General features: G+C 36.5%; 1 protein-coding gene across 1 annotated transcript in view; it reads left to right on the top strand.

Moving 5' to 3' along the window:
- The window catches only part of MOSMO (modulator of smoothened), a 58,208-nt gene extending 45,991 nt beyond the window's left edge, over positions 1-12,217 (top strand). The window contains exons 2-3 of the mRNA XM_067706429.1: positions 3,448-3,660; positions 8,249-12,217. Of these exons, the coding sequence (XP_067562530.1) occupies positions 3,448-3,660; positions 8,249-8,433 (398 nt within the window). The 3' untranslated portion in view covers positions 8,434-12,217. The remainder of the gene's footprint in view (positions 1-3,447; positions 3,661-8,248) is intronic.
- Positions 12,218-14,614: the final 2,397 nt, after the last annotated feature.

Raw genomic sequence — 14,614 nt, 5'->3', positions numbered from 1 at the left:
AAAGCTCATTTTCTGTTTGGGGTTAAAAGAAGTTACCTTAAAATCAAGTGCACGATTATGTGATACAGTCTAAATGTGTTCAGAGAATTTGGAGGATGTAAAAGATCTTGGCTAGTCAATGTGAGTGATGGGTTTGAATCTACAGGGAGGAGATAATTCTTTGAGGCAAAAGATGAAGTTTAAAGACCTGGTGAAAGTTTGGGTACTAACAGTTACCTGAATTTACAAGATTCAATGGTAGCAGCACAGTTACCCTTGCAGATCCCTACACCCAGACAGCTTATGGAAAATATGTAACTGTGATATAAATTATATTGCCGTAGAATCTTAAGAAAATGAATTTTAGTGACAATGTTGACCAACCACTGTTTGCACTAGCCTTTGCATAATTTAAGAAAACTCTATTTTCACTGAAAGTGTGACAGTATTAGTTTTGTAATCTCAGACCACTACAAAAATGTGAGCACATAAGAGACTCAATAAAATATTTATGAATTGATTTGCTTATATACAGTACACCTTCTTGTTAGTTAGCATTAGCTTTCTTTTCTTCCAGAATGTAGCTGTTGAATATTTGGTCTTGATTTGTGGTGATAAGGACTTTCGTAAATACAGACGCATAACTCTTCTTTTACGGTGGAACATCCGTCAGGTTATTTCCATTGATTTGTAGAAAGTATAGGTATAATTTTCATTTTCTTACTTGTTCTCTTTGTATTCACTTGGTGTGGTGTGCCAGCCAGGAGAGGAGGAAAAAGCAATCCTACTCAGAAAGCTTTACAACCTATAGGCACAGGAAGTTAAATTTGAGCCCTCCTTGCCATGTCCATAAATGGAAAGTAAACGAGGCAACATAAGGATACTCAAAATATTTTGAAAGAGAAATGTTTTAGTTATGGTTTATTGAACCTACAACTTCAAATATTTGCCAGCAAAAAATAATTCTCAAATGTAAATCTCAGGGCTTCCCTGGTGGCGCAGTAGTTAAGAATCCGCCTGCCAGTGCAGGGGACACGGGTTCGAGCCCTGGTCCTGGAAGATCCCACATGCCACGGAGCAACTAAGCCGATGCGCCACAACTACTGAGCCTGTGCTCTAGAGCCCGCGAGCCACAACTACTGAGCCCACGCGCCTAGAGCCCGTGCTCCACAACAAGAGGAGCCACCGCAATGAGAAGCCCGCACACCGCAACGAAGAGTAGCCCCGGCTCTCCGCAACTAGAGAAAGCCTGCGTGCAGCAACGAAGACCCAACGCAGCCAAAAATAAATAAATAAATTTATTAAAAAAAAAAAAAAGTAAATCTCAGTCCACTAGTTATTTATAGAGTTACCAATGAAAGTTTCTTTGTATTTTAAATTTGTGAAGAGAATTGTTACTACAATCAGAATCCATAATATTGAATTTTGCCAGAGGGTCTTTCATTGCCTGTTGTCTATTCTCACTGTACTGATAGCTTTTATAAATGAGATAGTGACTACAGAGGGTAATTTGTTAGAAGATTTTTGCTGAGTGATCAGGAGTGGTTTCCTGTTAGAAGAGCTTGAGCACTGCTGTGAATGCCTTCTTTATTTCCAAAATTACCATAAAATGCCGTATCATAATAAGACACGCCCTCTCCCTCAAGTTTTCTTTTCAAGGAAACTTTTTAATGTTTCATTTTAAGAACAGTTATGCAACTCCCTGGTACCTACTCACCCCTATTGTCGTCCCTTTTCTGGTTTCAAGCAATGACCATGATACTAAAAATGTTAGTAACTGTCAAAAACTTTGAACTGATTTACTTCTCTGGCCTGTGGAATCACTCCACTCCAAACAGCAGCTCGGAGGAGGGATAGGGTGGCATTACTTACTGTGACAGTTTGCTCACTTTCTATCCGTCTCCCGCCCCTCATCTGCCTCCATCTTGCTGGCGATGATCCTGTAATTATAATGCTGTTTGCACCTATGCGGAGATCACAAGAAGGGCCTAATTATTAGATTATTTGAGAGAAAAAGGTACAACTTGTTTGCGTTATCGTCTTCCACTCTTTTGAAAAGTTATAGTCAGAGTTAGCATTAGAGGAAAAAAGACCACAACTCAATTCTGAGAGCAGAACTGATTTTTCTCTTCATTTTCTTTGAATACATTGCTTATTTCTACAAATGTACGAATGGCAAAGGCATGTTGCAGGAAAACCCCCTCCCTCCAACAGCCCCACCTACCCACATACATCTGTATGTACAGGTTCAGCCCTGGTCTGTCTTCTCCCACCAAGGGCAGCTTCCCAAAATGCCTCTGGGAATTTTACTGACTGTCCTCAAAAAAGGCACTTGTTCATGGCAGGTGCTATGATTTTTGAGGTTAATGTCTTTTTGTTGTAGTTGTTGTTGTTGTTCATAATGAGAAAATAAGACCAATAAAAGATGCAGAAATCTGTTGTTTTCAGTGGCTCCAGAAATTTCTTTTCTTGTATTTCTGGCAGCTGTTTTCCCATTTGCAGTTGCCCTTAAAGGGGGAAGCAAGCAACTTTTACTCAAAAGTGACATTTTAATTGTTCTTCTTACTGGGGAAAAGGATAAAATAATAATTCTTTCATCTTCCTTATCTAGGTCTCTGTAAATTAATTCACCCCAAATTTGATAGAGAGGTTCCTTGGGTTTGACATGAGAACATGTTTGTTTAAAAATAGCACTTGATGTTTTACAAAAACCACTTTCATTTATTTAAATGGAAGAGGGGGCACTTTAAAAATTAGCACCGATGCCTTTATGCTTTTCTGCTGAAGCATACTAGTAATGATTTGGCACTGTGAGTACTTGTACATTGTACAAAAATTGTTGACTTACCAAATGGGGTGAACCTACTAGCTTTTCCAGCATTTTCTTGAATTTAGTGGAAAAGTACTTATATTGTAATTTTCTTAGACCTTTTAAGTTTAATAAAATAATATTAATTCCAGTATTTAATCCATTATTTAATTTTATTTATGTATTACACTTAGACATATTTCAAGTTTGCCTTCAAATTTTTAAAACGTGTGTTTCTCCTCAGCCAAAATAAAATCATATACGTTTGAGTCTTGGATCTGGGAATAGAAAAGTTCCAATTCTTTTTGCTAATATGGTAATCTCAGCAAGAGCGGGAACCTCATCTCTCTTGTTCACTGTTATTTTCCTGGAGCCTAGAACAGTGCCAGACACAGGTACCCAGAAAAGTATTTAATAAATGACTGAACGAATTTTCTTCTATGACTTGTGAGGTTTTTTTTTTTTTAAGTTCACTTTGTACCTTAAACAAAGTATTACTACATAGTGGACTACAGCAGGATGCTGAAGAATAGGACTCAGTGGAATTCAGTGCTTGAATGACCCACTCAGAGAGAAAAGGACTAAAGGGGTTTTGGTAGGGACAATTCCCTGGGTGTGCCAAACCCACTAAAATACTCCCACGTTTTGCATCTCTCCAGGAGCGCTCACTGTGGGCCTTGTGCGACAGTGTCAAACAATCCATGGACGAGACCGGACATGCATCCCACCTCGGCTTCCCCCAGAGTGGGTCACCACACTGTTTTTTATCATCATGGGAATCATTTCATTGACTGTCACATGTGGTTTGCTGGTGGCTTCCCACTGGCGAAGAGAAGCCACAAAATATGCTCGATGGATAGCATTCACTGGAAGTAAGTAACCTGTGCTAACTAAATTTGTCTAGAAGGCACTCACCCTGGAATCAAGACTCAGTAATAAGGACTCTCTAATCATCAAAGGGCACCACTTGTGTACGGCCATCAGATAGACTCTACGCGGTCCCATCAGCTCTTCCGAATTCTCACCATAAGACCAGGACATCCAAACCTTAATTGCTTTGTATAACGTGCTATTTTAATGAATTTTATTTTTGCTCACATTGTGACCTAAGTGTTCCAGGTCTGTGACTCAGAGCTACCACTAACCTGAGTCTTCCTCTTCTTAAAGGTATTGGTATCGTCTGTCAAATAAAGATAAATCTAGAAGAAAATATACAGAAATACAAATTAGTTTAAGGTGGTGATTTGCTTTTTAATATCATTGATTTGAGTTTCTACCATAAGTTGTGGTGTGACCATTGAAAAATCAACACATTTGGTTATTTAATAATCATTTCTCAACATCTCTGATGCCATTTAAGCTATGCCCAAGGGTGTGATAATACATATATATTACACATTCTCATGTACTTTGCAAAACTGGTTTAATTTCAGAGCACAACGCAGGCTTTTCCCAAGCTAAAAGCAACAAAAATGCTCAAAGGGAAGGTTTCTGTAATTCTGCTTTCTTCTTTCTAAAGCAGGTTTGTCCCCCAGGGAACATTTGTCAAAGTCTGGAAACATTTTTGATTGTCCCAACTAAGGGGATGCTCCTGGCATGTAGTGAGTAGAGTCCAGGGATGCTGCTGAACAGTGTACAAATGCACAGAACAGCCCTCCACAGCAAAGACTAATCTGGCCCCAGATGGCAATAGGGCCCTGTTGAGAAACCCTGCTCTAAAGAACAGGATAACTATCCCTATGCCAAACACTACGGGGTTTAATTTCTAATTCAGTGTCTTATAATCATCTCAGGTTTTCTTAAGTTTTTAAAAAATGAATATTACAACACAGCTTACTTTCACCTGATATTGTCATGTAGAACTTGTATTACAGGGCTAAGGCATAATCCCATGTATCCCTATTAATGTTAAAACTCAATTTATTCTTAAAGGTCATAGGATAGGGATATTAGTTCATGAGTCTCTGTTTCTCCCTATCTCTCTGTGAAACTCTCTTTAGAGAATGTATATGTTTCTGGATCTGTTGTTTTATTTTTGTATGTATTTCTCCCTTAATTTTAAAATTTAGATCAAGTTGCAGTTGACATAAAAAGGCTTCTCCATCTTTGTTAAGAAATGTGAAAAAAGTTGATCTTTTTTGAGGTCAAACAGACCTCCTGAGACAGTTCTTTTCTAAATAGTAGGGTCTAGAGGCAGTTATAGAGACAGAGCTACTAAATTAAAGGGTATTGATGGGGAATTTAAAGAGAATCTTTACTCACAGATACAGTTACTTATCCACTCTTTAGAATTCACTCTTTAGGAGTAAAATAAAATCAAAGAAGAAGGATTTAGTTTCTGGATTTAGTTGAAATTTGGGAGTGCATGTACTCTGAATACCAAAAATCTGAAATATTATTTAGCAAAGTAATATGAATCAGAGAAAAGCATTAAGGTGCTCACATGAGCCATTGGTTCTTATGACCCAATAAAGGGAAAGAACTTTGATTATCTTGTTTTTCGTTTCTCTTCAAGAGAAAATATTTAAGTACATATTTAATATATAGCTACCTTGAAATGCAGAATGTTTTTCCTTTATTTTCCATTTTAAATAATTTAACTTTTTAAAATAATATGTGCATGATACATAATTCAAAGCCTATGAAAGGGTCACCAAGTGAAAAGTAAATCTCATTTGTGGCCCTGTCACCCAGTCGTCTGATACTCCTTTCCTGGAAGCAGCCATTCTCACCAGTTTCTGGGGTTTCCTACCAGTGGTGTTCTATGCATAGAAACATATATGTATATGTGTGAGTGTTCTATAAATACATATTTATTCTATTTATACTATTCTGTATCTTGGTTTTTTCGTTCAACAATATATCTTTGTGTTGATGTCATCTAAGGAAGCATAGAGCTACATTCCCAGAGCTAAGTTTACTGGGGTGGTAGTCATAAGAGGGATTGGGCTCCCCCTAGTGTTTCCATTCAGTGTTTGAAAATGTACTTCATCTCTATTTTATGCACTTCTATTCCAGTTAAGCTATAGTTTGGTAAGAATATAAGCTAACATTTTCTGATGGATTTACACAGTGGAAATGTTCAAAGGAGAGCCACACATGAGGGGGCTCACCTATGGGGGCAAGGGTGACAAAGCTGTGCCTTTTTCTTCAAGTCTGACCCTTGTCCTTGCTTTTGCCACCGTAATTTACTTGTCTACCAGTACACCTGATTGACTTTCACCACCAAGAAATCTATGCTATACAGGATGTGAAGTTATGTCTTTACAGACTTATTTAGGACCCAGAACTTAATTGTCAAAAGTTGATATGTATTTTCAGCATTAACAGTATTTTAAGATCTAAAGTAACTTCACAGGTCTCAATAGCTAAAAAAACCCCACAAAAAACAGGAAAACAAAAACAAAAAAACCTCACCCACCAACATTAAATCTCTCCAGGACAGAGAACTAGATTCCTTGGATTAAAAACAAATATTGGATAGAATTAAGAGTTCATTGCTTCCTTAAAATTTGATTAAGCTTTTCCTAACCAATTTGGAAAATATTTAACACTTGTAAAATATTAAACCCTGCTTTAAATATAGTCATTAAATGATTACTCCTTTATAAAAGATAGATTTTTATTTTACAGTAGAAAATAGGAAAGGATAGGAAGTAAGTTGGCACATCAATTAACAGACTGAACAACAGTAATATCTGCATATCTTTTAAGGACTTCTAAATTATTTTAGTGTTTCTTGAGGTTAGAGATTAATCCACATTAAAGAACAAATTGTTTTTAAGGCAATAATGTTTTCCCATTGTTTTTATTAGATTGTCTAATTGTGGTTTCATTTTACTTACCAAACCATATTAAGGCATAAGCACTGTTAGAGACTGGTGACAGATACCACAGATCAGGGGGCACTGGCAGCAGTAATAAAGTTATTTATTGCTAACTATACAACAGAAAGGCCAAAAGATCTAATACTGAATACCTGAATTTTTCATTTGTTCTGTAGTAGGTATCCAAAAGAATTTAAATCTGCTTATGTAACATTATTTGTTGTGGTCATATGCCCAAAATGAAACAGATTCTATGTCTGCTTAATATAAAATAATCCACCCAAATGGTGCGAAGCAAACGAGAGTGCTGGTGTGTTTCTTACGCTAGTGTATTACTTAAGAAAATGTTACGTTTTACAGCATTTCTGGAGCTTCCTTCCAGGAAATATTCCTAATTGGCTTTTTCAGGACTCTCCTATTAAATTTTGTAGATTGAGTAACACAAAAATAATTTAGGACAAGTGTTAGCTGGTATATTTATCCAGGACTCTGTCAGTATTGCTAGGGATGGGTTTAACTGAGAAAATTTTCTCATTCAGTTAATATTGGGAATGAATATAGAATGACATTACACTGAAGAAATGTTTCTGCCTTCAAAGAAATTTGAAAGACTATGAACATTTGACCAACATGCTTTCAAAAAGCATAAAATAATAATAATAATAGTAATAAAAAGCATAAAATATTTTCTTGGAAACGCTAGCCTATCTATAGGTAATTTGTGTTCCCTAAGAAGAGTGTTTCTTTGTTAGCACAGGGGAGCACGCGGTTTCCTAAAACAGCCAACTGTGGAATTACTTCTGCCCAGACACTGGGTTTTCTGATATCTTTCTAGAAGCATTTTAGCAAATAATATATTTCATTGTGTTTGCATACAAAATTCAAAAGATTTCTCCACTCTCCCCCACTTTAAACTCTGTAGTCAGAAACCTGGGAGATTTTTTTTTTTTTGGAACGTTGTCCGTGATGAGAGATAACCAGTCTGACAATCTGCTCCTCATCAAAGCCTGTGGTTCTTTCCACTAGCTGATTTTAAATCAGAGTAAGATAAATAGTATTTATATTTGTATGCACCTTTTCTCAATTCCTCATAGCTAATGCCAACTGAGAGAGCAGAGAATTGGCAAAATAATGCTAGGACAATAATAATATACAGCATTTATTCAGCACTTACTATCAACCTGTCACTCACTGTGCGAAGGACTTGACATTGTTTTGTTTATCCTTGTACTATATACTTACCCATTTTCAGAATTTCAGAAGCCTAAGATTACACCATTAGTAAGTAGTAGAGCCAGAACTTAGCCCCTGTCTGACACTAGCCAGAGCCCTTAGTCACTACTTTAAATGGTCAAGAATCGTGTATACGAGTACTTAGTAGGTTTGGAGGCCTTCCTTAATGCTGATATTCAAAACTATGTAAAAGGCTAAGCTAGCTTTTACTGTATTTAATTGTTAGGCTTTGGGGATCTGTAGTATACACAAATCTTTTGATAAGTGATCCATATTGTAACAGATTTGACCATGTCATCAATCCACAACCCTTCTTATAAACTTCCTTTGTGCCAAATTTTCATTGTTTTCTTAATCACCAAACCATGTTACTAATGTTGTGTTCTGGTTTGTTTTACAGTGATCCTTTTCTGTATGGCTGCCCTAATATTTCCAATAGGATTTTACATCAATGAAGTCGGAGGTCAACCATATAAATTACCCAACAACACAGTAGTTGGGTCATCATACGTACTTTTTGTCTTATCAATTTTCTTTACAATAGTAGGACTTCTATTTGCCGGCAAAGTTTGTTTACCAGGCTGATGAATGTCTGAATTGCTTGACTCTTATTATTTTTAATTTAATTTTATTTTTTTATTTTTGGAGGGTGGGGAGGACAAAGGCAAGGCATCTGAGTAGTCCTCGCATAGGAAGATGCTTAGATGAAACTGATGCTGAAAAGAAAAAAAAGATGCTTTGATTTGTTCTCACTATGCACTTTGGATTTAAAAACAAAAAATAAGGAGAGCCTTTTCCATAACCAAATACAGACAATATTGACTAAATCTCCTGAGCATATTCAGGCAGTCAGGTCTGCACTGTGATAGCAACCTAGTGAAGGAGAATGCTTTATACTGAAAAGCATGTAGCCCTTTGTGACTCTGTGGTTCCATTTTTAACGTCTAATGATTCATTTGAGGGAGGAAAAAATAAGTCTAAGTATTTATGAATCATGGCGGACCAGAGGGATGCAAGAGAAGTTCATGTGGGGCTGGCCTCACCTCCTAAGAAATTAGAGTTCACAGCTTCCTTGTAATGGTATGAGCCTTTGGCACCAGAATGGATTGCCATTGCATTACCGCACCAAGAAGCCAATAGATCAAAACTCGTTTGCTAAAATGTATGTAAAAATTCTGAAATTCCCTATTCTCTGTGTACAAAAAAAAAAAAAAAAAAACAAACACTAAGAAACATGTCGTTGGGGGGCGGGGGGTTGGGTGGGGGAAATTTTCCTTATATTTATATAAATATATATATAATATATATATTTTGCTGATGCAGTATACAGTGTGTATATATGTGTGTGTGCGTATGTGTGTGTGTAAATTTATATACACACACATGCAAACAGTTCCTGGAAGAGAACTCTGAATGCTTTGCTAGCAAAACACTGTGGTGTGCAAACCTAGAACTCAATAGAAAAAAAGCCATTTATCTGAAGGCTGCATAGTGGAGAGAGTCTTCAGTTTACCTCATTCTTTGTAGCAGCCCTTGATTTTAACAGGTTTTTGTAATAGGTACAAATAATCCCATACCCTTCTAGGTGCAATTTTAAGTTAAGCTAAAATTCTTTGTAGGGTTAATTTATTTGTTTATGATAGTAGAAGGTAAGATCATGTCAAACCTGATAATTTGGGGAATCTGACACTATTTAAATTATTGGCAACTGTTGTCTGTTGTACAGAGGTTCTCTTTTTCTACTGGCTCGTTCTGTTACATTAGTAAAGCATTTTCTATGTTTAAGCACACAACTTTACATAAATACAAAGTTCACTAGTAATATCAATTTACAATATTTTGGCTATTTATAACACTAACTTCACTCTGCCATAAAAATTAAATTTATGTTTCTTTTCATCTAGGCATTATTAATAATCTCCTTTACCAAAAACCTGAGCAATACAGTATTTTCTTTAAATGCTATATGCCTTTGTTTGCTAAACGCTAACATTTTTGCATTTACTTTAAAGGGCTGTACTAGACCCACAGCTTTACATTTCTTCCAGAAAGAAGCATTGCAGCTAACCCTTGAGCCCACAAATAGTTTTAAAATATAGTATTTCTCTTCTCCACATCTCCATGTCTTTATGTCAATGCTTAGTTGTTTTTCCAGGTGAACACAATAGATAATCTCCTGTTTGAAATGTGGGGCAGGAGGGTTTTTCATGGCAATGGAGTCTTTCATGGCAACGGCAACCGAAATGTCCCTATCAGAAGAGTTAGGGTACCTTGTTTCACACAAACTGAAATGAATGCACTGTTTTGTTTTTTTTTTTAAATGATTGCTTCAGAGATGGGGCTGCCTCCTCAGATATTCAAGGTATGAAATGGAGGAGCCTGATGTATTTCACACTGGCTTGTTTGACATTCATATATCTTACTGTTAATTCAGCAGTATTTTATTGTGGAAGAAAACCCCAGTGTTTCAGCTCACTCAGGAGTCAGGTAAGAGGTAGACCACCACTGGGGTGAGTTCCTTGAGTGTGCTGGGGGCATGTCACCCATTTCCTTCCCAGAGTCCAAAGAAACCTCTAGGAAATGCCTGAGGGAGACTAATTTTCCCCAAGTATTACGATGTCTAGTCAGTTCTAAGAATACCACTGGACATGTGCTGTGGACATTTGGGATGGCAGTTCCCATTGCGATTTGATTGGACCTCAGTCAAATGGATCACTTTGAAGGAAAGCTTTGGTTGTCACCATTATACCACTGAAATAAAGGGTTAGCAAAGTGTGGTTCAAATTAACTTATGATATGACCAAGAGCTTTTCTCTTCCAAAAGTTGAATTTTATTGTAAATAGTTTCTCAAAATATTTTTAACTGGATCATGAGCATGGGGAGAGAAAGTTTCTCAGCTGCTAAGAATTTCCCCACTGTTTACGTCTTTCACTTACAGTGGTATTGCATATAAGGTTGCAGAATTTAAGGTTTTATTTGTATCTATTACACAAACCATTAAATTGTCTTTAATTTCATCATTGTCTTGGAGGTCCAGTGCACTAAGGGCTGATAGGGGAAAACTCCCTCTAACCAGTCAGCACTCTAACCCAGGATTAAAACCATCCCATCAAGTAGTATGTGAAGTCAAATCTTTGTACTCTTCCAGACCAAACATTGAAATGGACTCATTCATATAAAATTCTATAAATCCTGTAAGTGAAAAGATAGACAACTGTCAGCAGTTGCATTTAAAGAGGTCACTATAATAAGTACTATATAGTACAGTATTAATTTATAGCAGGAAATCATATCTTGTAAACTGTATATAAAACACTGTTTAATGGTGCAATCATTTGTCAAATTTTTGTCTGTTACATTGTTTTTAGAGTGTGTGCATTCTTCTCATACCTAAGAATATCACTGTAAAATCTGCTGAAAAATATTTATAGGTTTTATTTGCACAAGACTTAATTAGTTTGAAAGTTTTGGAAGCTCCTATTGAACATGCCTAAACATCTGTAAACATGAAAAATCTTCAATTCATTAAAAGCAAACATTTCAGTATGATTCTTTCCAAAGGTAATCCATGTTCTATGTTGTTAATGTGTGTATGTAATTTTTCTGACTCTTCTACTTCTTATAAGCCTATTTTCCGTTTCATTTGTTTTGTTTTTGAAGGACGGCTCTTTTTTTTTTTTTTTTTTCTTTTTAATGTTCTAGATGACCAAAACACTTCATTGGTTTTTACCCTTTTGCCTAAATCTTTGATATCCCCACTTGATGTTCTGTGAATTCACTGTTTAATCTCTTAAGTAAAACAATGAACAGTCCTGGTGACATACAACCTATTGATTTAGAGGAAAGACCCTGAAAAAGTATTGGAAACTAACTTTGAATATACTGCTCTTAGCTATTATTTTGCATCGTGGGCTTCATGGGAGGAACATGTTGCATTTATTTTGTCTTTATTAAAAGACTACTAGCCACAGTTACTCTGATTGTAGTAACTGTTTTAGCAACCCACTTTGATCTTCTTTAAAATATTGAATTTACATTCACAATTCAAAACAGTAAGCTGTCTTTCAGAACTAATTTTTGAAGGATAAAAATATATGAAGGAAAAAAGTGACCTGTGTAGGTTGGATTCCCTACATAGGACTTATTAGTTATATCACCTCAAGAGATTTTAAAGTTTGTCATCAAGGCCTGTATATTACCCCAACTTTATTAAGAATTGTTTTCTAATTGGTTATAACATTTTTCGATTAATAGTTTCAAAACAAATTGTTAATACAAACTGTATAAAATGAACATAATTTTCTTCACTTGTATTTTTGTTATTGAGCAAGTTTATCAAAATAAATTGTCTACTAAAGAAACTAAAAAGGCTTCTATTACTTTGAAATAAGCTTTGAATTTAAAAATTTATTTCAGAAATGAACTTCTTATAGAGGTTTCACATATTCACACAGTGACACTTCCATGCCTCTTGGTTTAGTTTTGTTGTTAGCATTTTGCCAGGGGAATGTCTCCCCTCTCTTCTTCCACTCTCACTCCTAGCTCCCCCTTCGGGAGGAGATGTATTAATGTTCCAGAACATGGATTAGGCTATGTTTACCAATAAGAAGAGGCACTCAGCAATAAGAGACCACACACATGTGGCACTCTCTTCTACATCATGTTTCCATGGACCGGGAGAGAGGTACTGAGCCAAGGCTCTCATTTTTCTTTCCTTTTTTCCTTGCACATCGACCTAAGCCCTTTCATCTTTGCTTCATTCTTCTGTTTTTACTTTATTTCAGGCCAAAGTCCTCTTAGCTTGTAAGATTTTAAAATTTGGGTTGAAGGAGCAATAGAGAACCCTTTGGTCTCTAGACTTATCCGTGTGCTCCATCACAGCTTTACTGTAACTCTCTCTAGGAGTATCAGGAGTGACCTAGCCTAATAATAACTAGTAATCAAATGAAACACTATATTTACCCGTTGCTGCTGTTTCTCCTTTATATGGCCTCTGCAGGAGCCTCATGCGGAGTTGGGAGTTTAAGACAAGGTAGGATTTGGGTGTTCTTGGCTTCTGGACCTTAACGTCATCTTCTTAGGGTGACCAACCATCCTGGTTTGCCTGAGACAGGGCTCTTCTGGGACATGAGACTTTCAGTGCTGTAACTGAGAAAGTTCCAGGCAAACAGGGATGAGTTGGTCACCCTACCTTTCCACCATTCAAATCTCACCCTGATTTATGACACAGATTAGAGGTATTTGAAGAGTTCTTTTCTATAAACATTAATGAATAGGTCCACTGGAAATTGTAATGGTTGACTAAATACTGAACTTCTAAGAGAGGGGAAGGAAACACTTTTCTTCTCTTTGGTAATACTGTAGGAAAAGGCAACAGACTGTCTTTAAAAACAATAACATGGGTGAAAAAATTATTTTGAGTTACTCTTCCATCAACTCCCTTCTAACCACTGTATGAGAAGATTATAGGAAAAACACCAAGACTAGTGGACTGTGGGTTCCTTTTATGCAAAGTCAACTCTTCTGGGTCACAGTTACCCAGCAACAAAATAAAAGTAGTTATTTATAAATTGTATTAAAGATAGAAAGCATAATGCTGTATTATTTTTTTAGAATTTTGGTTCTTTTCCCAGCAGGAAAAAAAAAATGCTGGGATGATATTTTGAAGCACATTTAAGGTTTCTACAAAGAAGCTCCAGTTCCAAAGACTAAGACCACCCAAGATTAAATTTCAAGAAGAAATTTTTCATAAGACTTGTAAAATTTCAGAGCTGTATGAAATCTAAAAGCATGTTCAGTGTTTCCATTTTCCAGATGAAGAAATCAAGGACTCAAAGGCTTATGGACTTTCCCAGAGTCACATAACTAGGTCTCAGGACACTCAATGTAGAAAAGAATGTCTTTGACAAATAGGCCTTGGACAGTTTTTGGCCTAGGACGGTTGTTCAAATTCTATAGCCACTTAAACGAATCTTTCTTTAACTAATCTCCATCTACTTCAATTCATCCAGATCATTTCTGCCAAAGTAATCTTAACACAAAAGAAACTTTTCACTTCGTTATTCGAGTTCCTGTCACGCCAGCAGTCTACAGAATGAAATCCAAACTTCTTTAGCATAATACTGAAAACCCTTAACGAGCTGGCTTCAGGCTGTCTCCTCAGCCTTATTTCCCATCATTCTCCCTTTTCGCTTTTTACTGATAAACCAGCCTATTCTCCATTCTTTTACTACGCCTTGGCTCTCTGTCTTAGCTGTGCCTGTATGACCTCCCCCTTGCAGTTTCTTTAATCCCTCCTCTATTTGAAATAATCTAATTTTTTGTGCTTTGTTTCTCTTTTGCTTGTTCCTCTGTAACAGAACTTACTAGAGGGGAATCGACTGCCTGGATTCAAGTCTCAGTTCCACAATAAAGCACTTAATAAATCACTTAACCTCTGTGCACCTTGGTTTTCTCATCTGTAGACCGGGCCTGATAGTACCTACCTTACAGGGTTATTGTTGGTTTAAATGAGATAAAGTGTGGAAAGTTCTTGGTACAAAGTAAGCCTCCGAGTGTTAGCTGCTGATGTTATTAAACACTTCTCTATAACTAGATCATAAACTCTTGAACTCAAGGAATGTGGCTTTCTCATAGTCCAGAGACCTGACACAGTGCTTTACACATGAATTATCATGATTAAATTTGGGGCTAGGTTATAAAGGAAAATTATGAAACTATATTTCCTGGAGATGTGAAAGGCCCAGTCACCTGTCTTCCAGGATT

The sequence above is a fragment of the Pseudorca crassidens genome, chromosome 15, assembly GCF_039906515.1.
Source record: "Pseudorca crassidens isolate mPseCra1 chromosome 15, mPseCra1.hap1, whole genome shotgun sequence".
Taxonomy (NCBI): Eukaryota; Metazoa; Chordata; class Mammalia; order Artiodactyla; family Delphinidae; genus Pseudorca; species Pseudorca crassidens.
Note: the sequence above shows the minus strand (reverse complement) of the source record. Positions and strands in the feature narration are given on the sequence as shown.